Source organism: Lipotes vexillifer, unplaced genomic scaffold (genome assembly GCF_000442215.2).
Source record: "Lipotes vexillifer unplaced genomic scaffold, Lipotes_vexillifer_v1.1 scaffold713, whole genome shotgun sequence".
Taxonomy (NCBI): domain Eukaryota; kingdom Metazoa; phylum Chordata; class Mammalia; order Artiodactyla; family Lipotidae; genus Lipotes; species Lipotes vexillifer.
In genome coordinates this window covers 583,204-610,605 of record NW_006773157.1, presented here as the reverse complement: position 1 = coordinate 610,605, position 27,402 = coordinate 583,204, and the positions used below count along the sequence as shown (strand labels likewise).

Sequence of the window (27,402 nt, the reverse complement as noted above, 5' to 3'; positions counted from 1 at the left end):
TTTATGTAACAATTTTTAAAATGTTTAAGTGGTAAAATTCTCAGACTATAGGCCCCAAGCTAAACTAGAATGAACCCTAGGATTAGCCCCTTCACTTTTTTAGATGGTCCTTCCTTATTGTTCTGACACAGGGTTGCAGGAAGGATAAATATTAGGAATGTAAGTATGAACAAAGCACTTTTCCTACCCTTGTAGATCTTACAATGTAGCAATTATAGAAGGGCAGGGATAAATAGAGGACCCTGGTGATTAGTCTGATAGTGATTATACATTTTCTTCCCTGACCTGCAGAGCTAGAAAGACTCTGAGCAGTGGTCCAACAGAAACCCAGAGAAGGAGGAAGCTCTGGTCTGCAGCGCTGGTTGTCAGATTACCTCCTTATTCCAGTTTCTGCCTCCCAGGCCATTGTCTAGCCCAGCAGATGGCCCTCCAGAGCCTTAAGAGTGAGTGCTAAAAGCCATGCTTATTCATTAGGATGCGGACAACAGGGTCTGAGATTTTGTGGTTTGGGGCCAAGGTTAAGTTCTACTGACTCAACCACAGGAAGGGAATCCTGTTGGCTATTAATTTTCACCATCACTGGTACTGATAACATAGTAGTTAACAGCCAATATACATGACATCTGTGCCAGGACCTATCAATTCTATGCTTAATAATGTTAAATAATTCAATTCAAATGTTTACTAATAATTAATTACTATCCTAATAGACAAATAATGCCATTTATATCATGTGTGTGCACACATAAACCTATACACTTGGATTTAATCATTGGTTCTATTGGTGGAATCAGTCCATGGACTGATCTACCTTACTAGATTCCACTTGAGAGATTAAAAAAAAAAAATTAAACACAAAATATTTTTAAAGGTTCTCTCTCCCAAACATGAATATATTTCAAAGTATATATTAAAAGCCAGTAGAATTTTCTTTTAACAGTAAAAGCCAAAAAACAGCAGTTCTCAGCTCACAGTTGACATAGCAGCCCCTCAAGTGCTCCTCCCCCCTTAGTACATATGGTACTTTGATGCATATTGTTGAAATTGACAGTCATTTTGCAAATGTTCTGAAAGCTTTCATCTTATTTAATGGTGTTAACATGGAAATAAAGACAGCATTTTAATCAAGTTATTATAAGACCAAAAACATATTGCAAAGTATACACATGATTTTTATTTATCTATTAAATTTAAATTTTAGTTAGAATGTATAATAATTTGGCTCTAGTACCTGAAGAAAGTGTTCATTCATAGAATTACTGAATTAAGGCTGGGATAAACCCCAGAAATGGTCTAATCCAGTCCCCTCATTAACTGGAAGAAAGTGAGGTTCAGAGATAAAATGACTAGAAGATCTGTGACTAGATTCCAAGTCTTTCTCACCCAGTCCACTGCTCTATTATAGCTGCCACTTTCAATCTTTTAACTCAGAATTTAGCATACTTTCTAATATATGCCTAGTATCAACTTCCTTTCAAATATTCTTTCTCTATCCTCCAATTCAGCTTTTAGGAAAATAGATACCATTATCTCTCAGTCTAATCCTAATGGTCTCCCTTACATAAATTGTAATGATATTAGCGTTCTGTATTACTTTATTGTTACCATCAGCCTCCCACAGTTTCTTTAAAAGATTAGAATGACAACTCCAGTTTATTCGGCGTATTGTATAGATGAGTGAAAAAGGTGACCTGTCAAATCCCAGGTAGGGATGCAGCACCAGCACTGCTCCAACCAGGAGAACAAAAAGCAGCTCTTTAGCACTCGTTTGACTGTTACGCTAACCCACTAAATGTTGTGGTGAAAGAAGGTCCTTTCATCGTCTTTGTTCATTTTTTTTCACACAGGGAATAGATATCCTTATGCACAGTCCTTATGCAAAATTCATATTTTGTTTTGAATTTTTTTTCTCAGGCTTATGATGTTTGTGAGACATCAAATAACCAGCCTCCATTTTTCTCCTCTGTTTTAAAAAAAAAATCTCCAGAAATTGAAACCTAACAGGTTGGAGTAAGTTCTTAATTATCCACCCAGCCTTTGAATTATTCTGCTTCTGGTGTTGGCCAAAATTGTCTAAATAGTAGAGCTTTTTTTTTCTTTTTAAGGTAGACGGAAGAGATTATCACAATAGCTCAAACCACTGAGAGGGTTTGCATTTTGTAAATATAAGTCACTGACGACAAAAATTAAGATGTTTATTTCCCCAATGATGAAATAAATATGACTAGCTCTGATGGGCAATCCAAACTCAAGAAGTCTAACTTTCCTGCAGAACCCTCTGGCAGAAGTCACCAACTAGCACCCCTTCTTAGAATTACAATTTAGCATACTCAGTGCAATGGCTAAAGAAACTTACCCTTACAGAGTAACAACTACTGTTAAAGAGAAATCATAAATAGCATTTTAGAACAATGACATACAAGTTAAAATCAAGATGGCTAAGTGACTTTTCAGGACAATACAATAGGTTTTTTAAAAATTCAAAGTTAAAAAAACTGAAAAGCAAGGTCAAAAAGCAAAATACTTCTAAACTACCTTGAGCCCTAAATTGTCATAATACTTAAAAACTTAATGTTTCTTACTTGAGACAGTCTGTCTCCTGAGATACTATTCAGAATGAAGACACTTGTTGAAATGCAATCAGATTCATTGTCTACTACTACTTAAGGTTTCTTGGAATTCTCCCAAGATCCAACCATGCCTGAGGCAACATTAAGTCTACATTTGGTAAAAATTCAAAGTTACTTTATTCATTTTCAATTCACTACCTAGTTTCTCCTTCTCTTAAATAATTTTGTAAAAAATTTACTATCAATTCTGAGTAAAATAGTGATGGAGCCTCTTCTTGGGTCTGGTGACACTGTTACGTACCAAAGTACAGAGATTACTTTCCTAATGTTTTTGGTAATATTCAATACTTTTTCCAAGAACAGCATAATTGAACTATATGTCTAAAATCAAAGCAGAATTCACACAATGATGCCTCCAATTCAATTGTTTACTCTGTAATCCAGGGACCTATGCTCTTACTCATCAGAAGCAAATATTCCATGGCTACATCCAAAGCACTCAAAGGAAAAATATAATCTGACAACATAAAGAATAGTCCCCCTATAACAGTTTATTAGAATGTGAATATATTCCAAATCAATAACTAAAAAAAAAAAAATCAAGTTACAAAGCATGCATAAAATACAAAGTAGCAATTTACAAATAGATAGTAGTATCTTCATAACCAATACACCAAAATAATAAAACGGCTACAGAGAAAAACTAAATTGACTAATCACAGCAATGCCTTCCGTGCGCCCCACACGTCATGAGCACCGCAAAAGACAGAAGATTAACTATGAAACATAGTAATCTATGCAAGCCCACACACATGTATATTTGGGGGATATTCCACCATCCGGAATAGTATCACTTTAGTTGACATAACGTGTAGAACACTTCAGAGTTAAGTGCTCAATACTATCCACAAGAAAACAAAACTAAATATTAGTGTGCACATTTCTGAATGAGAAATGAGTTGCTCCATTGATTTCAATAATGTAGTGGAAGAAAACTTTCAGGTTTGTACAATGCCTAAATGCATTCTATTTAACTCAAGGTACTATTTCATCTTGCATACTAAAAGAATACATGCCTTTAAGTGGTACCACTTGAGCAGAAATTAACCTCTCACTGTATTCTTTAGACATACTGAAACCAGATATTTAACTGGACTATATTCCATAATATACTGCAAAACTCAAAAATCAGCATTGTTAAAATAATTTTCCATGCCTGCTGGTGGATATGGTGATAAAACTAGGTTGCATTTCATTTACTGGAAGGTTTTAAGACAAAATTAACACTTCACCATTGGATACTAAGAGCATTAAACCAGTTATTGCCTGAGCAATAAAATGCCACACAATCTACTGCTGGGAAATTAGAGAAGTTAAATGACTTGGGCTGCCTGATTACTGTAACAGAGGCACCTCATATGGAATTCCACCAGTCTCTCCAGTTCCCAGCCTGCCAGGCAGCACTGTTTAACATATGGCCCCATAACCATACTGCTACTGAAATCATCACAGTCTTTTGTGTTTATTAAGATAATTCTTATCCAGAAAAAAGTGCCCCCCTCTCTAATCAACTTTGATGTTTACAAAAATTAAAAAACAAAATTTACTAAACTACATAACCCTATTAAGGCATGTTAGAAATTGACTTCCAGAATAATGGAAAATTTTCAAGCTCTCAAAATTCTGCTATGTTTATAGGGCAATTCTTAGATTTATGGAAATATACACTGCACTGAGAGAAGAGTGTATTAATTATAAGCTGCTCTGTGGCAAAATGATAGCTTATTTCTACAGTCTTCTTAATTTGATTTAATCAAGACCAACAGATCTGAGCTTCAAGGGATCAAGTTATATTATGTCCTACAGTGACAGCTTCCATGATGAAAAGTAAACAATAATTGAGGAATCCAAACATTCAGTTTATTAAACTAAGGCTAGTGAAGCCATAGCATGAAAAAAAAGCTGCAGTCATTCGGGACAAGTGGGTGATTTTATAAAGCTAAAATCAAAAGACTTAAGACATGGAAAAATTCATAAGTATGAGGAAGTAATAAAACACAAAAATGACCACAAGAATTACAAATATATTTAAATCTCAGACCTGGCAAATGGACTATACACAGCCTTCTAGGGGAGAAGAGAAACGCCTTATATGTTCTGACAGCACTGCACCTTTGGCTTGTTTTCAGTGGTTGGTGGAACATGAATAGGAACCACATTGTTGCTTGGAGACATGTCATTTTCACGTCTGTCTGACATTTGCTTCTGGGAAACAATGCGGTATATCTCTGAGTTAAAAAAAAAAGAAACAGCAACACCCAGTGTGAACAGACCCACAAATCGTTGATAAAAAAGATACACAGAGAAAAATTAAAAAAAAAAAAAAAGATACACAAAGGCAGAAGTTATATTCATAAGAGAAAAAAATGCAAATAAACTGAACAGAGACTGCATATACTCAAAGTTTTATTTTCAAACAGCCACTGACTCGAGTCAACCCATTATTTCACAACAATTTCCCTTAGGGTAAGAAGAGAAATAAAGGTTTTCCATTTCAGAGGGAAAGGTTTACCAATCAGTTAAGTAAATCTTGGTCTAAAGAGATTACACAGTTTATGGGCTTAGATCTAAATTTCTACCCTTACCAAAAAAACCTACATACAGTGACAATGTACCACAGAAAAATATTTAAATCTGCATTATCAGACACAGTAGGTATTTCTGTTGGCTACATAGGGAAGCATACAACTTCATAAGCAAGTCAAAATCCCAAAGGACTCTTGGAAAAGAAGAACGGAAAGATAATGTTTATCAGTGCCTCCTGAACTAAAGTTAAACTGTAATGAAATAATTATTCAAATCAAGCAACTTAAGATTTTCTATGACACTTATCAAAACTAATTGTTTAGCATCTACCTCTTCCACTAAACAAACTAGTGGATGAGGAACGTTGCCTGGGTATGAGTAAACAAAGGATGATGGGCCATCAAGCTATCAGCCACTGCACCCACCCCCCTCTCCCACGGTGCACCCCGAGGGAATTCAGGATGGAGGAAAGTAGGATACTGGCCCTAGATAGTTAAGGTGCATATCAAAGGAGTAATTTCAATAAGCCCAGACCCTTGCAGCTTCCCATACAAAGAAAAGCCCTAAATTCATTAACTTGAGATGTCTGGTTTTCTTTAATTAACAGTAATCTTTTGATGTTCCAGACTACCTAGTTTTTGTTCAAGAAACTCCTATACATCCTGGCTCCTCCCTTACCTCTTTGGAACAGTCTCTCAGAGCTATCTGAGAGGCTGCCTCCTGGGCTTAAGTCCTCAGCAAGTCCACCAAATAAGACATAATTCTCAATTTTTAGGTTGTGCATTTTTTTCAGTCAACAAACTATAAGGACGCAAACTGTATCTACTTTATTCACTGCTGTATCTCCAGCATATAGTAGGGGTTTGATAACTAAATAAATGTTATTAAATTCCTCTACAGCAAGTATCCTTATTTAATATATTGTATTTGGTCTTACAGTGCACTGCCTAAACGTAGCTCCCTCTGACTATATAAACTCCTTACAAACAAAGAATGTATCTTACCTTTGTTCTCAAAGTGCTCCCTCCAAAAAAAAAAAAAGAACCCTCAAAAGATAAGGGAACTCTAAAAATGGGACAAACTGACATGATATGCCTCCTATTATGATGGACTATGAAGTATAATATATTCCTATGAACGACACCTATGTATTCCTACCAAAAATGTTGAAAATGAATTTATCATGAGGAAACAATTAGATAAATCCAGACTGAGGGACATTCTATAAGACAACTGGCCAAGACTCTTCAAAAAAAGTTACTGCCACAAAATACATTTAAAAGATGAGAAAAAATGCTTTAGATGTGTGCTACAGCCCACCTATTTATATTAAATATATGTTAACCACCTATTTAAATTAAATAAATACAATTCAAAATCCAATTCCTCAGTCCAATAACCATATTTCAAGTGCTCAATAACAACCCGTAGCAAGTGGCTACGCTATTCAGTACCCAGCTATATAACAATTCCATCAATGCAATGTGTTTTCCTTGGCTGGATCCTAGGTTGAAACTGTAAAAACCAAATTTATAAAAGGCATTATTAGTACACCTGGAGAAATCGGAATATGAACTTGCACATTAGATAATACTACGTAAACAAAGTTCTTGGATATCATATACAGTATTGTGATTATGTAGGAGAATGCCTTTTTCTGAGGAGATAAAATGCTCAAGTGTTTAGTAGTAAAGTGCCATAATGTCTACAGTTTGCTTTCCAAAGATTGAGCAAAGGGGAAGAAAAGTATATTTATACATATAGAAATAAACCAAATGTGGCAAAATGTTAATAACTGAGGATTTTAGATGAAGGATATATGGGTGTTCACTGTATTACTTCTGTAATATTTGAAAATTTTAAAAATATAAAGTTATGGGGAAAAAAGAAAGGAATCATATTTTCAAATGTACGAACATCATTTGGATTCTAGGTTGAACTGTTAAAATTTGAGACAGGAAATTTTAATATTGTTTGGATAACAGAGGACAACAAGGAATTACTGCCAGTTTTTAAATGGTTTTGTTACGGGTTTAAGTCCTACCTTTTAAATATACATCATGAAATGTTTACAAATGAAATGATGTAATATCTGGGATTTGTTTCAAAATAATGGGGGAGGGAGTAGGTGGAGGAAAGATTGGCTCTGAACTGACGGTTGTTGATGGCTACATTGGCTCATGATAATATCCTACTTTTGGTATGCTGAAAATTTTCCATAACAAAAAGTTAAAGAAAAGGAAATGTACTAACTAAATTAATACATTTTTTCCAAGTTAAAAACTAATTTCCCTAAAGTTGAATAACAGCAAACTGTAATCAACTGAATGTGTAAACTAACAAAAACACTGACAGCTCAGAGTGCCTTCTCTTATGCTTTTTGGGGGGAAGCAGGTGGCTAAAATTTATGTTTCAGCAGGGTGACAGTGGTTCAAAGGTGAAGAAGCACCAAGAAAAAAAATTAGATTCCAATAAAGAAAGGCAGACTAGAGTTTAAAAAACAAAAAAAAAGGATATGCAGGACATGGAGTCTTCATTTGGATTCTTTTCATTAAAAAGGGATGGGACCGGGGCTTCCCTGGTGGCACAGTGGTTAAGAATCTGCCTGCCAATACAGGGGACACGGGTTCGAGTCCTGGTCTGGGAAGATCCCCATGCCACGGAGCAACTAAGCCCGTGCACCACAACTACTGAGCCTGCGTTCTAGAGCCCGCGAGCCACAACTACTGAGCCTGTGTGCTACAACTACTGAAGCCTGCGCGCCTAGAGCCCATGCTCCACAACAAGGGAAGCCACCGCAATGAGAGGCCTGCGTACCGCCACGAAGAGTAGACTAAGAAAGCCCGCGAGCAGCAACGAAGACCCAACATAGCCAAGAATAAATTATTTAAAATTTTAAAAAGGGATGGGACCAGAGTGTCTAGGGTAAAGAGAAACACAGTCATTCAATCAGGCTAGTGACTAAGAAGTAAAGATAATCATCAACTTACTGAAAAACTATACCATTCATTCTTTATTCTTTATGTTTTCTCCCTAATCCCCAACTGGAAGGCTCTTCTTTCTCAAGTGCAAATGATTAAATGTGACCCTCTACAAATTTAACTTCCTTACAAGTGGTTTTAAATATTACATTAGGGGAACCAAAACAAAAATTATTTTGCAGGTTCTTAAATAAAAAGCAAATACTGGAAGAAAGGAAAAAGCAGAGTTCTCAGAGAACACAGAAAGGTAAATAATTAAAGAGATCTCATTACAAGGAAAGAAATTTGAGCAGTGTTATAAAACTGCCTGCAAGTACTGCATACTGTTTTGTAGAAGTAGATTATTACTACATTGCTAGAGTCACCAAAAAGATGTCTGCTAATAAAAATGCCACCCAAGGCAACAAAGAAAAAGGAAAGTGCTGATCAGAAAATTAGGAGAAATTTTTTCTTTCAGTTAGAATGGGCACTAAGAAGCTACACAAGTAATTTAACATCTCTTGTGGCTGGGTGTGTCACTTAAAAAAACCTTTGATAAGGAAATATAAAGCAGGTACCTTCTAGCTGGTATCTGATTAGAGAAGGTTATTTAAGTGGGGGAAGGGGAGCAGGACTAATAACTTGCTAAACCAGATGCAAATATTTTCCTCTTTCAAGGGCATGTTCTCCTTTAGAACCAAATGTATGTGATATACCAATTCCTGTGCAGACCCTTTTCAAGAAGTCCAAAGGACACGTAAGGTTAAAAAGAAAAGGAATTCTGCTTTATCGTTCTTATATCAGAATCTCCTGTATGAGATCTAAATATAAAGTAAAATATTAATATAAAATAGTTTTAAATATAACCAAGTAAAGTTAAATAAAAGACATATGCCGGGCTTCCCTGGTGGCGCAGTGCTTGGGAGTCCGCCTGCCGATGCAGGAGACGCGGGTTCGTGCCCCGTTTCGGGAGGATCCCGCATGCCGCGGAGCGGCTGGGCCCGTGAGCCATGGCCGCTGGGCCTGCGCGTCCGGAGCCTGTGCTCCGCAAATGGGAGAGGCCACAACAGTGAGAGGCCCGCATAACGCAAGGAAAAAAAAAAAAAAAAAGACATATGCCTATTTCTACTCTAATGGAAATATGGATCAAGTTTCAAAGTAAATTCTAAGGAAGTTAAATGCAATAGCTCCAAATTGGGAAACAAAAAAACCTAAAATTCCTCAGTCCCTCCAAAAATTGTGAAAATAGCAGAGACCTGAGTTATCCTACTACACCCTATGTCAGAATTTGTTAGACCTTCTTCAAACCTACTGCTCACGATGTAAGTTTCTTGAAGGTCAAAAAAATGCTCTGATTTGACTGACACAAGGTTGCCACATGCAAAGAATCAAAGCTACTATGTCTGATTAAAAGATCCTCACTACTCCAATAAAATTAATGCCTGAAAAACCCTAGCCTCACTTTTAAGAGACAATATGCTAAGTGAACTAAAATTCTTTCAACCAGGAATTCCCTGGCAGTCCAGTGGTTAGGACTCCATGCTTCCACTGCAGGGGGCACAGGTTCAATCCCTGGTCGGGGAAATAAGATCCCACAAGCCACACAGCGCGGCCAAAAAAAATCTTTCAACCACAGAATTAAGCATTTAGTCTCCATACTACAAAGATGGCTTGGACTTACTAATCACACGGAGAAACCTGGAGGACATCATCATAACCAACATCACCAGTAATTAATAAGACAAACCAATATCATGAGCCTTCTGATATGATGCACCGAGAACACTTTTGTGGTATTGCTGCTGAAAATACATAACCAGAACTGAATCACAAGGAAACATAAGACAAACCCAAATTGAGGGACACTACAGAATAACTGACCCATACCCTTCAAGAAATGTCAATAAACAAAAGACAAAATGAGGAACTATTCCAGATGAGAGAAAACTAAAAAGAGTTATGACAACTGAATGCAATGTATGATCTGATTACACACTGTCTTTTGCTAATAAGGACATAATTGGAACAGTTGGCAAAATCTGAATAAGATCTGTAGCTTAACATTGATGTGGTACTATTATCTAACTCTCTAATTTTGATCAATGTACTACGGCTATGAAAAGACTATATCCTTGATTTTAGGAAATACACGCTGAAAAGCACTTAGGGATAATGGGCAACATGTCTGTCACTCTCAAATGGTACAGGAAAAAAACAGTATTATTTATATATTTAGAGAGGAAGAAAAAGAAGCAAGCAAGTGTGGTAAAATATCAACATCTGGGAAATATGGGTTAAAGGTATTTGTAAATACTTTGTACTACTATTGCAACCTTTAAGTCTGAATTTGTCAAAATTCAAAGTTAAAAGAAAAAAATAATACAGTATGCAAAATATGGATTAAGAACATCCCTCATCAAACTCTTAGAGGAAAACATAGGCAGAACACTCTATGACATAAATCACAGCAGGATCTTTCTTGACCCATCTCCTAGAGTAATGGAGATAAAAACAAAAATAAACAAATGGGACCTAATGAAACTTCAAAGCTTTTGCACAGCAAAGGAAACCATAAACAAGACCAAAAGACAACCCTCAGAATGGGAGAAAATATTTGCAAATGAATCAACTGACAAAGGATTAATCTCTAAAATTTACAGGCAGCTCATGCAGCTCAATAACAAAAAAATAAACAACCCAATCCAAAAATGGGCAGAAGACCTAAATAGACATTTCTCCAAAGAAGATATACAGACTGCCAACAAACACATGAAAGAATGCTCAACATCATTAATCATTAGAGAAATGCAAATCAAAACTACAATGAGATATCATCTCACACCAGTCAGAATGGCCATCATCAAAAAATCTAGAAACAATAAATGCTGGAGAGGGTGTGGAGAAAAGGGAACACTCTTGCACTGCTGGTGGGAATGTGAATTGGTTCAGCCACTATGGAGAACAGTATGGAGGTTCCTTAAAAAACTACAAATAGAACTACCATATGACCCAGCAATCCCACTACTAGGTATATACCCTGAGGAAACCAGAATTCAGAAAGAGTCATGTACCAAAATGTTCATTGCAGCTCTATTTACAATAGCCCGGAGATGGAAACAACCTAAGTGCCCGTCGTCGGATGAATGGATAAAGAAGATGTGGCACATATATACAATGGAATATTACTCAGCCATAAAAAGAAACGAAATTGAGCTATTTGTAATGAGGTGGATAGATCTAGAGTCTGTCATACAGAGTGAAGTAAGTCAGAAAGAGAAGGACAAATACCGTATGCTAACACATATATATGGAATTTAAGAAAAAAAAATGTTATGAAGAACCTAGGGGTAAAACAGGAATAAAGACAGAGACCTACTGGAGAACAGACTTGAGGATATGGGGAGGGGGAAGGGTGAGGTGTGTTAGGGCGAGAGAGAGACATGGACATATATATACTAACAAACGTAAGGTAGATAGCCAGTGGGAAGCAGCCGCATGGCACAGGGAAACCGGCTCGGTTCTTTGTGGCTGCCTGGAGGGGTGGGATAGGGAGGGTGGGAGGGAGGGAGACAAAGAGGGAAGAGATATGGGAACATATGTATATGTATAACTGATTCACTCTGTTACAAAGCAGAAACTAACACACCATTGTAAAGCAATTATACCCCAATAAAGATGTTAAAAAAAATAAAAATAAAAATAACCCAACAAGGACTAACTAAAGTTTTTTCAAATGAGGTTTTTCAGAAGCCTTAAGAGACTCACAGACTTTGAAGATGATTTAATTCACTCATGTTAAGACACTGAATCTTAGGACTAGAGGGGTTCACTGGCTTTAGTTACACAGGGAATGAGAGCCAAGTGATAAAAAGTAAAACCTACAGCTCCTGGGTCTCAATTGAGTATTCAACACATTGACCCAAGAGAAACCACACAAGTGCTTAAAAAGGAAAAAAAGGATGTGCAAACACACTGCGTATTCAATCAGATCTTGCTTGCTTGAAACAATCTGCAATGAAAGTTGACACAAAGATTCTAAAAGAAAGCTACTGTGTTCCAAAGACTGTTTATCCAACTCTAGCACCGGTCCTTTATTTACTATTTTTCTGATAACAGAAAAGAATTCTAATAAACCAGGTATGTAAATCATCAATATAGTTTATTTTTAATGAGGTTTTTTTTCATACCTTAACTGCTATTTAGCTACCGATATCAAATATTTACAATGTACCAGGGACAGCTAAGTATTTTACATGTACAAACTCATGTACTCATTTTTGGAGTCTAGAGTAGATGTCTCAATGACAGACAATTCTTTTCTGTGAGTTAGGTTATAGGGACAAAAACCTTTAAGTCACAACATTAACAGTCAAGTCAAATCATATCACAAGGTATTTATAAATACAAGCCCTTACTTGAAAGAAAATAACAGAACTCCCAAAACATATTTCAACTTTACATACGAAGAAATTAAGGGCTAGAAAGGTTAAGTAACTTGACGAAGATTATAGGAGCTAATTAATAAGTGGAGCAGCCAGGACTAGAAACCAAGTCAGGCTTCTAAGCCCATGTTCCTAAACCCTAAGTTTTATTCCCTACATTTTTACAGTAAAATAACATTTAAAAGCTAAAATCTGTTGGTCCCCAATACAAGTGCTGCACACGAAGAATAAAAAAATTCTTACATTATAATTGGAAGCTCATTTACTTAACTATTTCTCCATATATTTTTTAGACCACATAAGATCACTATATATTAAGACTATACTCTAAATTATGAGTTCTTAAAAGTAATATACAGGGACCTCCCTGGTGGTCCAGTGGTTAAGACTCCACGCTCCCAAAGCAGGGGGCCTCGGTTCGATCCCTGGTCAAGGAACTAGATCCCTCATGCCGCAACTAAGACCCAGCATAGCCAAATAAATTAAAAAAAATTTTTTAAGTAATATACATTTTTAAAGTACTTAAAAACAACTCACGGAAGTGCCTATTAGAGGATTAAGATTAAACTTTCAGACGAATTGTTCATTCTATTAAAGTCAGGGTAAATATGAGTCAACATAAATAAAATGTCCTCTTATTCCTGAGGTTGACCTGGTCTACACATCCACATTCCAACACAGCATGAATTTTGTTTCTTTCCCACTACTTATTTAAACTTTTCAGTATGTAATCACTGGCTGATTTTCTCCACAGGTGACTCGTTGCTTCTTATCCAATAATAGATCACGGCAGAATTTTACTTTTTGTTTTCTCATTTAAGCTTTTAAGAATATATTTTTCCCTGGGTGCTTCTATAACAAATCAGAACCAAGAATGCCTTTTCTTTACTGAATTTCAAAAGGACATTCGTATCTTTCCGTAAATGGGATTTCAATATTTATTTTCTAAAAAGTACCATTAAGCATTGCTTTGTGCTTATGACCATGAAATATGGAATTCATGGACCACAGTAATAACAGAAGTGAACAAATTATTTTCAAAGTATTTTTCCCACTATAAACCAGATGAATTAGGATGATTAAAGCTCAGCAAGCATGGGTTGTTAACCAATTTTGTACTCTAAACAGGCCTTGCGATAGTAGCTCTCAAATGATAGTCATTCTCAGTGTGATTTTATAGTTTAGTTTCCTGATTAATTTGTTTAAATTTCCTTCCTAATACTTCAAATTCCCACTGGTATAGTCTAAAAATGCAAGTCTTACCTGTCAAGATTGTCTGAAAAGCAGCTTCTACATTTGTAGAGTCTAGAGCAGATGTCTCAATGAATGACAAACCATTCTTTTCTGTGGGGAGACACAAAAACTTCAGTCTTGTCAAATTTTAACACAAGGGATGTATTAAGGCTTTCAAAAGGAAAGTAACAGACCTTTTTTAAAGCCCAAGCCCTCCCCAACTTCTTGAGGAATAAGAGCACGTTACTTCCACTTTAGTAGATTAAAAATGACAGCAAGAAATTTTCACTGACTTCTTAATTAAAATAAATACTCGTTGCATCTAAATACTACCACTAGCAATGAACAACACTAGGCATAATGTAGTAAACTTATCAAATACTCAGCTAATTTCATCCCTTACTGGGCTTCTCCCCATCAACCACATAGCTATGGTATGAACGTGGGTGGTATATGTCATTCACTCAGAATTCTGTGACTGTATTATCTGAAATAAAGCTTCTCTCTAGAAAACTGAAAAACTGTGATAGAAAATTTTATTCACAGCATAATCAATAGTGGAAGGTCACAATTTTCACTAGTCAAGAATGTACAATGTTGCCTTCTAGTAGGCTGCCCCTACCAATAAGAGTCAATAGATAGGCACATCCTCTATAAAGCCAAAAAAGTTACAACTCCTAAGCAGCTACATCCCTGTTGGTCCTTGACCACTCCCTGGGCCACTACTTTTCGGACACACATAGAACAAGCCTTAGTAAAACACAGACATAATGGAAAAACGCAGAAGCACAGAATAAACATAGATTTCATCTACCCATTCCAGGGAGAGAAAAGAAGACAGTATTCATATTCAATTTTTGGCAGCAAAAATACTACAGTTTTAATAACTCAAAGTTAAGCAAAAGAGTCGTACAGTCATCACACACTTTCAAAACAACAATACTTGTTAAGCATTCATGTTTACCTTTCCAAAACTACTGTAACCGATTACCCTCATGGGAGGGTTATCAAAACTGCAAGAAATACAGAATCACTGTAATATCACAGAATTCATATCACTAACCTGCAAAAGCTCTTGCTTCATCTGTAGGAACCGCCCTGAGATGGCGCAAATCACTCTTATTGCCCACAAGCATGATAACAATGTTACTATCAGCATGATCTCTCAGTTCTTTGAGCCATCGCTCTACATTTTCATATGTGAGATGTTTAGCAATGTCATAAACCAATAAGGCACCTACAGCTCCACGATAGTATCTGAAAACAGAAACATGTATTTAACTATTAGAAAACAACCACAAGATGGAAGAGAACACCAGAAAAGACTAAGTATATGGTGTGTATATATATATATATCTATATATATATATCTATATATATATAGATATATATATACATACACATATATATAGTTTTAAACACACTTATAAATTTTAGAATCCTAATACCGGAATTATTTAAAGGAAACAAAACAGTACCTTTTTCCAATACCAAAAGTCAGCTAATTCACTTTGGTAGCCTATTTCACAGAACTTAAAAAACTATGAGACTTACGCTGATGTTATAGCTCGGTATCGCTCTTGCCCTGCCGTGTCCCATATCTGTGCTTTTATTGTTTTCCCATCAACCTGGATGCTTCTTGTTGCAAACTCTACTCCAATGGTGCTCTTGCTTTCAAGATTAAACTCATTTCGAGTAAATCGAGACAGGAGATTACTCTTTCCAACACCAGAATCTCCGATAAGGACAACTAAAAAGACAAAGAACTTAATGTCAGATGAATGAGGCACACACATTCACAATGCCATCATGTTTTAAAGCAAAAAAAGACAAGGCATCTGATATTTAAGAAGGGATGAGGGTGGGGGTGGAGCTGAGTGCCCATGTTATCAATCGATAAAACCAATTTATTCTTTTTAACATGTTTCTACCTGCATAGTGACTTCCACACATCATCTTCCACACATCATCTGCTTAGCACAGATAAAGTATCCTGTCTCACACATGCAAATTTTAATCATAGGTCTACTAGGCACTGATGACAGGCTAATGCATTCATTTAACAATCAACGCTATACCAACCTTACTACCTTAGAAGGTAATAACTTGAAAGATAAATCCTAAACCAAATGAACAATTTGTGATATGAAAATGTATTAGACATGAAAGCAACAAAGGATGTTAGTACCCTAAGTATGTTCTACTTAGTCTCATCAAAGCCTGGATGACCTCAGGACTCATACCTAGGCAAAATGAAACACACGTAACACAGAAGGCATCATGTTTATAAACTTTGCCACCCAGATCACAGAAACTACAATGGCCCTTTCATAGTTACATTTACCAGACTGGCAGGAGACTAGAGACCCCTCCAAAAACAAACACCCCACTAAGTTTAACAGGGGCCCTAGAAAGCTGACTAAAAACTCTGACTTACTGAGTCAAAGCCAAAGCAAGGCGGGCCTACACTTTTACTTACGACTTAATGACTTTAAAAAAAAAAAAGGTTTGATTAGATGAATTTATTTCCTATGATTACTACAGGAGGCAGTTTATTTACTAGCTAAATACAGTGGATTCTTTTTCCCCTAAGGTGATATTACACTTCAAAAACAATGGGGAAATAGGCAGTCAACTTGTTTTAAAGCATTTCTATCTGAATTTAAAGAACAAATGAGTTCACAGGTTTACAGAATCTGAGCTTGATAACATTTTTTTCCTTGGTAAAAAATTTTATCAAGATTTCAGAAAATATTATACTTATTCCTACTGTTGACTACTAATGCTGCTTCTTAGTTCTTATTAGGTAATTGACTTAGATACCAGGACTAGATAATCAAACATGCAAGAATAACACCAGGAATAAGACCATGCCTTACTAAAGAGACTGGTATCTGGTAGAGGGTGGCAAGGGCAGTGAAAACTGTGAGAGCTCACTGCACTCAGGTGAGAGGGCAGAGTCCATTACGCATTCCTTCCTTGCCACAAGAGCGGATATAAGCTGGCCTCTGGACAGTCTCGGAGAGAGTACAATTATTAGCAAATGCATATCTTTCTGGCCTCCCCTATCAGCTGATTCAGCAAGAAATCATCCCGGCAGCAGTGACCCCATGCAGCAAAATGCATAGTTATTTCTAGTTATATAGTCAATTAGAGGTGTCAGAGGTACTGCAGCAAACACAGATAATACAGTAAATGCTTTAATTTGGATACCAGGGAAGAAGATGCTAAGGTCATGAAAGTAACGTACAAAAACAATGCACTTCCAATTTTATAGGATAGTTGGTTGATTTGTTAGTTCTCAAGGTCTCCCATTCTAGATGTGAAATGAAATCCCAGTTTCAGCAACCAAGTCCACCCTATTAGCAGGGTGTACTCGCTGCTGCCTCTTAGCGTAAGAGGCTGGATGTTCTGCTGAGGAAAACTCCTTTGAATCTTTTCTGGCCCCATGCTAGCACTGAGGTATAAAAGCCTCACTTGAAGTGGGAATAGCAAAGAAGGGAAAAACCAAAAAGCTGAACGTTTCTACTGCATAGGCACTCAGATAGATCAGATATATCGATTTAGAAGCCAGTCATTTAGTTTAAAGCCAAAGAGCAAGACATCTAGAATGATAATGCCTTTGGAAAATAAATAAATAACTGAAAGAACACTCTCCATCCCACAAAAACTATAGTACTCTCAAATTTTGGTCTCTTGCCTTTCAACCTCCGCTTTAATGATTATGTTCATTATCTCCCCATCCTCAAATCTTTACACCATCATAAAAATATTTAGTGAGGGCATGTTTTCCCCTTGATATAACCAATTATTTTAACATAAAATTAGTACCCTTATCTGAAAATAATTCAAGATTCATGAATACTTTATATAGTATAAAATAGTAATCTCAACTAGACATGGAAAAGGCTGACAGAATTATGACTAGCAACTTCTTAAAGGACTGTATCTTAAATGACAACAGAAGGTATTGGTTCTTTAAGAATAGCGCTGCCAAGATGATGCTGAGAAATGACATACTAAGGAAAGCTGCTTCTATTCAGTTGCCAAAAGAGAAACCACACCAAGAAAGGTTATATTTAGGCTCACTAAAAAATAAACAAACTAGAATGGATTAAATTACCTAAACAACAGAAGAGAATTTACTGGCTATAATTTAAAAAAACAAACCAAAAGCCTGAAATTTCATGGACTCAGACTTAATTTCTAATCAAAACAGTTTCTCTCATTAAGATGGCAATACTTAATTGATTTTTTTTAATGAGACAAACTATATGATCACATCCTATAGTTCAAGAAAGGAATCTGAAGTTTTTCCTATACTTTCCATAACTAGTATCTTAGGTTAAAAGTACTTCCACTGGGCTTCCCTGGTGGCGCAGTGGCGGAGAATCTGCCTGCCAATGCAGGGGACACGGGTTCGAGCCCTGGTCTGGGAAGATCCCACGTGCCGCGGAACAACTGGGCCCGTGAGCCACAATTACTGAGCCTGCGCGTCTGGAGCCTGTGCTCCGCAACAAGAGAGGCCGCAATAGTGAGAAGCCCGCGCACCGCGATGAAGAGCGGCCCCCGCTTGCCACAACTAGAGAAAGCCCTCGCACGGAAACGAAGACCCAACACAGCCATAAATAAATAAATAAATAAAGCAAAAAAAAAAAAAAAAAAAAAAAAAAAAAAAAAAAAAAAAAAGTACTTCCACTTTAAACATTTTATAACTATAGCCATCTATATAACATATATATACGTGTATGTAAGCATAAATTAAATAACAGCATCTGTATATGAAACATGTATCACATTTCTAAAATAACCTGATAATATTCATTACTACTTGGTTAACCTCATCTGCTGAATTTTACGTATCATCTCTAATATCTAATGCTAAATTTGGCTCATTATATATCAAATACTAGGCTGCTAAATGCCATAAAAACAGAATATACATATTAACTGACCATTATTTAACAAAAATTTCCAACTCTTCAACCACATTTAGTTTTACACACTCTCTTGCAAACTAACGTACTGGGCTAAAATTTAATTCAACAAATCAACCATAGTATCTCAGACCTAAAAGTTATCACCTGAAGGAGTAACTGATCATTTTCATACTGGCTTTTATAAATAAACTTGGAGATCTTTCTACTCTTTCAACTATTCATAGTCCAACCTCATCAAGAGTCTTTAAAATTCAATAAGGCTGAAGTCTAGACAAGTTTTTCTAGATTCAGCAGAACCCAAATTGCTCAACCAAAAGTTGTGAAAGAAAACCTATCAAGATGCAAGACAGCAAAGTTCCTATGATCGGTCCCACTGGCAATCAGCTGATGGTTAATTACTACTGACCTTCAATGAGACTGAAAAGAAAATGGTGTAGACTATGTATCCAGGTATTTTTAGAAAACGTGACTCTGACTGAATTGGTGTCTACCACAATATTTGTAAATAGGAACTATGATTGATTCATACTTCATTTACGTGTCCCAAAGGGCCTTAACCACATTGTGTGTAAATATTTGTGGAATTAAAGTTTTTAAAATAAAAAGTCAAGTTTTAAAAAATAAAATTAATTCCCCACCTCCACCAAAAGTCTCACTGTTGAACTTAACTAAAGATTAAAGTTCAAGAACAAATACATAGTTTAGAATAATGCTCCTGCTCTCCCCACATTACATTCCCACTTGGACCACTCCATCCTACACCAATCAAAATATTCCTTCATTTTCAACTGGTTAGAGTTACAAACTAATTTACAATTCCCTCAACTCTTAAGTTTGCTAGGTAAGCATTCTTCCAGCTAGACAGCTGCAGCTCATCTCAGGGAATAAATCTATGTAAGAATGAAACCATTTAAAATGAAATTATTGTTGCTTCACTTTAAATTATAATTGTATAAATAAGAAATTGGCTATATAATCATCACAGAAGTTAAAAAGTGACTCATATCCTGTAAGAGCTTTAAAAAAAAGTGGAAATCTTTCTCAGTAGAATTTTGTAAACACCTTATCAAACAGCAAAATGTACAACACATGAAACCATAACCCATGGAAATATAAAACACTTTAAGGAGGTCCTAGTTTTAAGTTTCTTTACTAATACTTAAATGCTCTTACAGTTACAGATTCAGGTTTAAAATAAAACCCAATGAGAACCATAGTAACTTCTTTCACATTATTACCATTTATTGAGTCCTCACAGAAGCTAAAATTTTACAATCAGTCTCATTTAATTCTCACAACAGCCCTGAGAGGTTTTTTTTTTAATAGATGAGAGAACTGAAGCTCAAAAAAAGTCATCTTTCCAAAGGTCACAAAGCAAATGTAAAACCTGAGTCAGTATTTCAACCCAGGCCTGTGTGATTCCAAAGCCCTGTGCTCTCTCAATCATTGTTAGTAGGATGGTCTAAACCCAAGGCTAAGTTAAAATTTCTTAAGCCAATCCAGGATACTGAGTATTCTTTGTGAGAAAATAACTGGCTTTTATAACCAACATTCAAGTTCTAAAACAAACAGGAGATACTCTGATAGTCTATCTCGTCCTAAATTAATTACTTCAAAAGTACCTAGCTGCCCACTGCCCTTGCACCTTGTTTAAAAAAACAAATCTCTCTTTAATGACTAAACCCCAGTCTCCAGGGTCTCACTTAAGTAACTGCACCAGACCTCAGATGCCTTCAGTCAAGAGTGCACAAACTAATCCATGTTTCTTTTTTCTATTTGTAAAATGCATTAAGTACCCTTTTCTCCATAAATGCCTTTCCACTAACAGTGGGGGTGGGAGTGGATACTGAAGGTACTCACCCTATATAACAATTTCTGGCCCAGAAGAATAAGTGGTGATAAGGGCATATCATCTGCTAGTGTGCCAAGATTTGCAAAGTATTGGTAAAGCAATGTTTCCTGCTTGTTTAGTCAACCATTCTTAGCACCCAGTGGCAAAGTTAGAAACAGTCACCAAGCTTAACATTCTTTTTAAACTCCACCCTCCAATGTAAAGCGTTAATAGCAATGGCTTCTTCCTCCTTGGTAATGATCTTTGTTCAGCATACTACTGATGGCTGCCCTCCTAATTCAGGAGCAGAGAGACAGCGCATTCATCCAACAAAAAAAGCATTTAGTGTACTCTTCTCTCAATGAAAACTGTATCCGTTATTTTTGTTGATTAAAAAAAAACTATTTGGATTCTTTCTGGACTAACCAATAAGCAATTCTTTTTTTTCACTCCCCACCCTCCAATATGTTTTGTCCAAGTGCACTACATGTTTCCCTACCTTATGAAAAATATTTAATTTGACCAAAGAGCACGCAACTTCCCCATGCCGCTCCCCCCTCCACCTCTGGGAAAAGGTATGCAGCCAACGAGGACTCTTCCCTTCCTGTTCTAAAAACACCAAAGGTTCCCTACCTTATGAAAAATATTTAATTTGACCAAAGAGCACGCAACTTCCCCATGCCGCTCCCCCCTCCACCTCTGGGAAAAGGTATGCGGCCAACGAGGACTCTTCCCTTCCTGTTCTAAAAACACCAAAAGGTTGGATCCTCCCAGTGTTGCAGCAGGAAGCAACCAGTCCACAGCGATAAAGAAATCTAGTATTTGTGCAGCGCACAACCTTTCCTGCTCAGGAACTGGGCCTTCAGGTCTGGCAAGGATAACAGCCACCACCCATCCGCAACCCCTTCTCTCGAGCAGAGTCAAGAGCTATCCCAGGCTGTCTGCCGCTGGGAAGGGAGGGTAGAAGAAAAAAGGCTAGGTGACAAGTCACATCGGTCTGCCGGGTCACTGCGACAAGTGCGCGCGTGGGTGCTGGGACGATCCCTCCTGCCCTACCCCCCCAGCGTCGGGGTCGCACACGAGACGTGGGAGAGCTCTTCAACTATCTGGGGAGGAAAGGCAGAGAAAGAGCTACCAGTGCTGGGGGCAGTGCGAGAAGGTTACTGACCGAGAGAACTGTGGGGCGGGTGGGGGTGGGGCCGCCGGCCCGTGCGGCTTTTAACCAGGGCCCGGTCCCGGTGATGGAAGAAAAATGCTAGGAGAAGCGTCTGTCCGAGGGGAGGGGAAGGGGCCCTCCCGAGAGGAAAGGGTGGCGGATAAGAAAAAGACCTGTACTGGGAGCGTGCGTCGAGGGAAAGGTGAAGAGCGGAGGGAAGGGCCTGTCAGAGGGGCTCAGGGACGGTGTATACTGAGGGGGAGGAGGCGCTCAACCCGAAAAGATGGACGGTGGGAGGGGCGCCCCTTTGAAGGGGCCCTGGAACCCGGGAGGAAGGAAGGCGATTTGGGAGACAGCAGCCGGCCGCGAGAAGGGCGCAGGGTAGGGGCTCTGAAGCGTCCTCAGGCCTCTGGGGAGGTCGCTAAGAGACCGCTGTGTGGTGAGGATCCCCTCTGTGACGGGAGGGAAAGGAGCTGAGCTGGGAGACCGGAGGACGAACCGCACACAGAGGAAGGGTTGAGGAAGGCCGATCTCAGGGCAGGGGCAGCCCGCGGGCGGGTCCCCCGGGAGTGTCCCGGGCCCCCGAACCGGGACTCGGTGGAGAGTTCGAGAGCCCATGGCCTCACCTTTGAAGAGGTAGTCGTACTCGTCGTCGCGGGTGCCCATTGCGCGGCCGAGAAGCGAAGGGGCGGGAGCAGCAGTGATAGCGGTGGGACCAGGGGGCGTCGCTGCAGGAGTAAACCGAACGCCGAGCTTCAGCGGCCGGACCCGGTAAAGAACCCCTCCCTGCCTCTACGCCACTTCCGGCAGGCCCCGCCCCTAAGGGGAAGTACTTCCAGGGAGGCGGTGCTCCGCCCCTGAGCCTAAGAAGGGCGGTGCTCTCGGGTTTCGCTTACGTTTTCAAATTCTCGTCCCGTCCCGCCCCGCCCCCCACCCCGGAAGGCTCAGAGAGGATGCTGAGCCCTGGACTCCCGGCTGACCTTCCTAGCGGCTGCTCTCCGCACTTAATGGTCTCTCCCTTATTCCACGCGCCGCCATGCCGCGAAGCGAGGCGCTGGGGAGCGCTTCAGCACTGCCTCTGGCGGTTGGTTTGTGGATGGGGGCAGGGTTCTTTAAGGATTAGAGAGCCGAAGGCGACCTCGGGAGCGTGGCGGTTCCATGGTGTAATGGTTAGCACTCTGGACTCTGAATCCAGCGATCCGAGTTCAAATCTCGGTGGAACCTACACCGCTGGGTTTTTGTTTGTTTTTTATCCTGGCCACGCTTTTATAATTCATTTACTTATTCACTAGGTGACTGTACACCTACGGTATATGTGTCCTTGAACTAAGGAGGGAGAGAATGTCACAAAATATTATCTTTGCCCAGGAAAACCACATACCTTTCCCTCTTCGATTCTGTACTCTCTGTCACCTAGGTATCTCCTAAGTAGCCTCTGCTCTTCGCCCCTTTTTTTTTTTTTTTTTAACCTGGGCCCTCTTCAAAAGCTTCCATGAAAGTTGATTCCTTTTGCTAGAATTTTCAACCTCCAACTTCATTCAAGGGCAGGCACTTCTCACTCCTTTTCTCCCGAAATCTCTCAAACCTCCAGACGTCATTCAGAGAACCTCGCCCACCCTCCTCATCAAGATTCATCAAGAACTTCTTGAAACCTATTTGTCATCCTCTAAGCTAAACCTGGTTACATAATTATTTCATTTAACATGCAGAGCAAAGGATGGCAATTTCCATTTTAGCAGAGGATGTGGATGGGGAGACTCAAGTGATTTGCCAAAGATCATGCAGCAGGGCCTCCCTGTATTTGAAGAGAGTTTTTGTAATGCCAAAAAGCTTTTCCCATTTATTGTCAAACCCCACTACCACCTATATGCAATTTAAACTTTTGGGCAAGAGTGCCCGTAGTAAGCAGAGTAATGGCTCCCCAAAGATGTCCACTTCCCAATTCTTGGGCACTGTGAATATGCTAGGTTACATGGCAAAGGGGAATTAGGTTGCAGATGGAATTAAGGTTGCAAATCAACTGACTTTAAAATAGGATGATTATCCTGGATTTTCCAGGTGGGCCTAACGTCCTCTCAAGTGTCCTTAAAAGTGGCAAAGGGAGACAGAGTAGGTCAGAGTGCTGTTGTGTGAGAAGGCCTCAACCAGCCCTTGTGGCTTTGAACATGGAGAAAGGGGGCCAGGAGCCTAGGAATGCAGAGGCTTGTAGAAGGTGGAAAAGGCCCCCCCCCAAAAAAAAAAGAAAAAGAAGAAGATGGAAAAAGCAAGGAAATAGAGTCTCCCCTAAGGCTCCCAGAAAGAACACAGCCCTGCTGACATCCTGATTTTAGCCCAGTGAGACCCATGTCAGACTTCTGACCTATAGAACTATAAAATAATAAATTTCTGTTGTTTTAAGTCACCAAGTTTGTGGTAATTTGCTACAGCAGCAATAGAAAACTAATACAGTGCCATTTTCAGTGCTTTCCATGACAGTATAAACCAACAGGTTTACCTAAGGCCTAGATACTGCCTTGTGCAGGGCTGGCCATTATCCACACTGGGGGAGATGCACAATATTACTCAAGCAGCTAAATATTATGTTTACTACAGAGTATTTATAAGACACAGTCCCAGCACTATTCAGGTGGGTAGACAAGGTAGACCCAAGAAAGGTGGAATATCAATAACAGTTCTGAAGGAGCAACTAATGAGAGTTCTGGCAACAAATGCCAGAGTTCAGAGGGACTGAGATGACTAGGAAGAACTCCCCAGAGGAAGAGGAGGCAGCATTGACTCCTGAGGGAAGAAGCAAGTAAGGAAACTCATTTTGGGAAGTGGAGGAAATTAGATGATAAGAGCATGTTAAGCAAGGCCATTAATGCCAGAGGAATAATTATGAACTTTTTCCCTTAAGTCATTGTTTCTCAACATGTGTCCTGAGAAGGTCAATAAATAGCATTCCTCAAAAGAAGGACTGCATGCTCAAATAAATTGAGAAGCACTATACACTCTCTCCCCGCCTTTGAAGTTCCCCTAGCACTGGTGTTTTAAAGTCTAAATATTCCACTCTGAAGAAAAAAGTTTTAACTGTATTGAACACAGCATTTCCCAGATTCACCTGTGAACAAAAAAAGAACAGAGTATCATTCATCGTCCAGTTATACAAGGGTTAAGTCACAACCCATTGCAGTCACCCACAGTGCAACAGTGCACCCTGAGGAGAATTCGGGATGAAAAAAACTGGATGAGGCATTCTGTGCTTTGACTAAACAGCCCCTAGATAATTAAGATGCTTATCTCAGGAAGAATTTTAATGACCCCATATTCTTGCATCTTCACATGCATAGAAAAGCACTAAAATCACTAACTTGAGATCTGTTCTTTGTGATCAGCAGTAATCCTTAGCCAAGATCTGTGCTTTGCTATATGTATTTCCTAGCCAAAAAATTCATATGTATACTGGCTCCTCCCCTACCTCTTTTTTTTGTGGTACGCGGACCTCTCACTGTTGTGGCCTCTTCCGTTGCAGAGCACAGGCTCCGGACACGCAGGCTCAGCAGCCATGGCTCACGGGCCCAGCCACTCTGCGGCATGTGGGATCTTCCCAGACTAGGGCATGAACCCATGTCCCCTGCACCGGAAGGCGGACTCTCAACCACTGCACCACCAGGGAAGCCCTCCCCTACCTCTTAAGTGCAGTTTCTCAAAGCTACTGAGAGTCTGTCTCCCTGGCTATAGTCCTTAATAAGACCCTGAATAAAACTTAACCTCACAACTCTCACGTTGTGCATTTTTCTTTAAGTTGACACACCAAACCACAGAACTCTTTTCCCATGGGACACCTGTTAGCATCCCTCTGAACACTTTGGGGGAGCCATAAAAGATTTGTGGACAGAGGGGTGATTGAAGTAAACCTAGTCTTAGGAAGAGTAAGCTGTCTGTGGACTGCAGGACTGGGGTGAAGAAAGACTGGAGGTGTGAGTATCAGTTAGAAGGCTATTGAGGTTAACCAGACACAAACTGGTGTAGAAGTAGAAATGAGGTGTAGCTATAGGAATAGAGAAGAAAGAAAAATCAAAGGCTGTTGTGGGAAAATTGGTGAATGGATTCCATGGACGTAGAAGAGAATTAGGACTTTACTTGCCTGTTTTGGGGAAGAGGGCTAGTAATTGCTTGATGTATCTTCTTTTAATCTCTCAAGAAATATAGGAACCTAAAGTAAATGACTTAACCATACAGAAATGTAGATTAAATCTTTAAAGTCCTCCTCCACTTCAATTCCTCCTTCAAACCCAGAGGTAACTGCTACATTTTCTTTTAATATATATATAACATCAGGTTATGTGATAAATTCCTCATCTTAAAAAATCTTTCCACACTAGTCCATATAGATTTAACTCATTTGGTGCATAGATTTCCTTAGCAAGGATATACCATAGTTTGTACAACCATTCCCATTCCCTAACCCATGGATATGGCAGATACTGAGGATTCACTAAATTAAAACCTATTCCTAAACTGTTTCTTCCTTGCCCACTTCCTCCTTAGAGGCTAGAAAAGTAAATATTCATTTTCCCAGCTACCCTACAATATTTTATATACTAGTATAAAAATATACTAGCAATATCTTGGATTTCCCTGGTGGAGGAGTGGTTAGGATACCCAATGCAGGGCACACGGGAAGATCCCACATGCCACGGAGCAACTAAGTCCATGCCCTGCAACTACTGAGCCTGCGCTCTAGAGCCCACAAGCCACAACTACTGAGCCAGCATACTGCAACTACTGAAGAGCCCACGCAGCAACAAAGACCCAACACAGCCAAAACATATATAATGTATATATATATATATATATAATATATATATATATATATATATATATATATATATATATATATATATATATATATATATATATACTAGCAATATTTTTAATTTTTGCCCATCTGGTTTGCCCAATAATTTCCACTTCTCCGATAACCAGTGAGTTGTAAACATTTTCTCCTATGTTTAATAGCCATTTATATCTCTTCTGTGAATTGCCTGTCAATATCCTTGGCCATTTTCTTTTTGGGTTGTTTATCTTTTCTTGTTGATGTGAAGGATCTCTTTATATAATCTACCTTTTAATCCTTTGCCTGTTATATATATATGGCACAAATATTTTCTCCAAATCTATCACCTGATTTTTAATTTTATTAATGATGCTTTTTTCCCATACAGAAGTTTTAAATTTTTATTTAATCAAATCTCTCTCAGTCATTTCTCTTGTGCTTTCTGAGTATTGCATTTTACGTAGGAAGGCTTCCTCTCCCTTTGAAAAACAGCAAGGTTTTCAAAAAATTTTTTTCTTCAAATATTATTTATAACTTTTTTCTCCATCTGAATTTTATGTATATTGAGGATCTAAATTAGTAGATCTAAATTAATTACTAGTAGGGATCTAAATTAATTCTTTCCAAATGGATAGCCAATTGTTTCAACATCATTTATTTTAAAAGTCTATCTTTTTTCCCCACTGTTTGAAATGTCTAACTTATTATAAATAAATTTCATACAAATAAATGTCTATTCTTCAATCTTCACACAATACCTCTGACAGCCAGAGAGGAACACTGCTCAGATGTCACTTCAAGAGAGTCTGCGGGCTTCCCCTGGTGGCGCAGTGGTTGAGAGTCCGCCTGCCGATGCAGGGGACAC

At 38.5% G+C, this 27,402-nt stretch overlaps 1 protein-coding gene and 1 non-coding gene across 3 annotated transcripts; one reads left to right on the top strand and one right to left on the bottom strand.

Moving 5' to 3' along the window:
• Positions 1 to 3,106: 3,106 nt before the first annotated feature.
• Positions 3,107 to 22,513, bottom strand: RAB11A (RAB11A, member RAS oncogene family). Of its 2 annotated transcripts, none has more exons than XM_007448125.1 (5): positions 22,345 to 22,513; positions 15,346 to 15,541; positions 14,855 to 15,048; positions 13,822 to 13,902; positions 3,107 to 4,858 (listed from the first exon to the last, which is right to left on the bottom strand). In XM_007448125.1, exons 1-5 carry the CDS (start codon positions 22,382 to 22,384, stop codon positions 4,719 to 4,721), a joined length of 651 nt encoding a protein of 216 aa, XP_007448187.1. In that variant the 5' UTR covers positions 22,385 to 22,513; the 3' UTR covers positions 3,107 to 4,718. The 2 variants fall into 2 exon arrangements, with proteins under 2 accessions (XP_007448187.1, XP_007448186.1); XM_007448124.1 differs by having other exon boundaries at positions 4,312 to 4,858; positions 14,855 to 14,998; positions 15,506 to 15,541; positions 22,345 to 22,506.
• A 357-nt stretch (positions 22,514 to 22,870) lies between these two features.
• On the top strand, positions 22,871 to 22,942 carry TRNAQ-CUG (transfer RNA glutamine (anticodon CUG)). The gene has a single exon. It is a non-coding gene; the product is annotated as a tRNA-Gln (tRNA).
• The last annotated feature ends 4,460 nt before the right edge of the window (positions 22,943 to 27,402 follow it).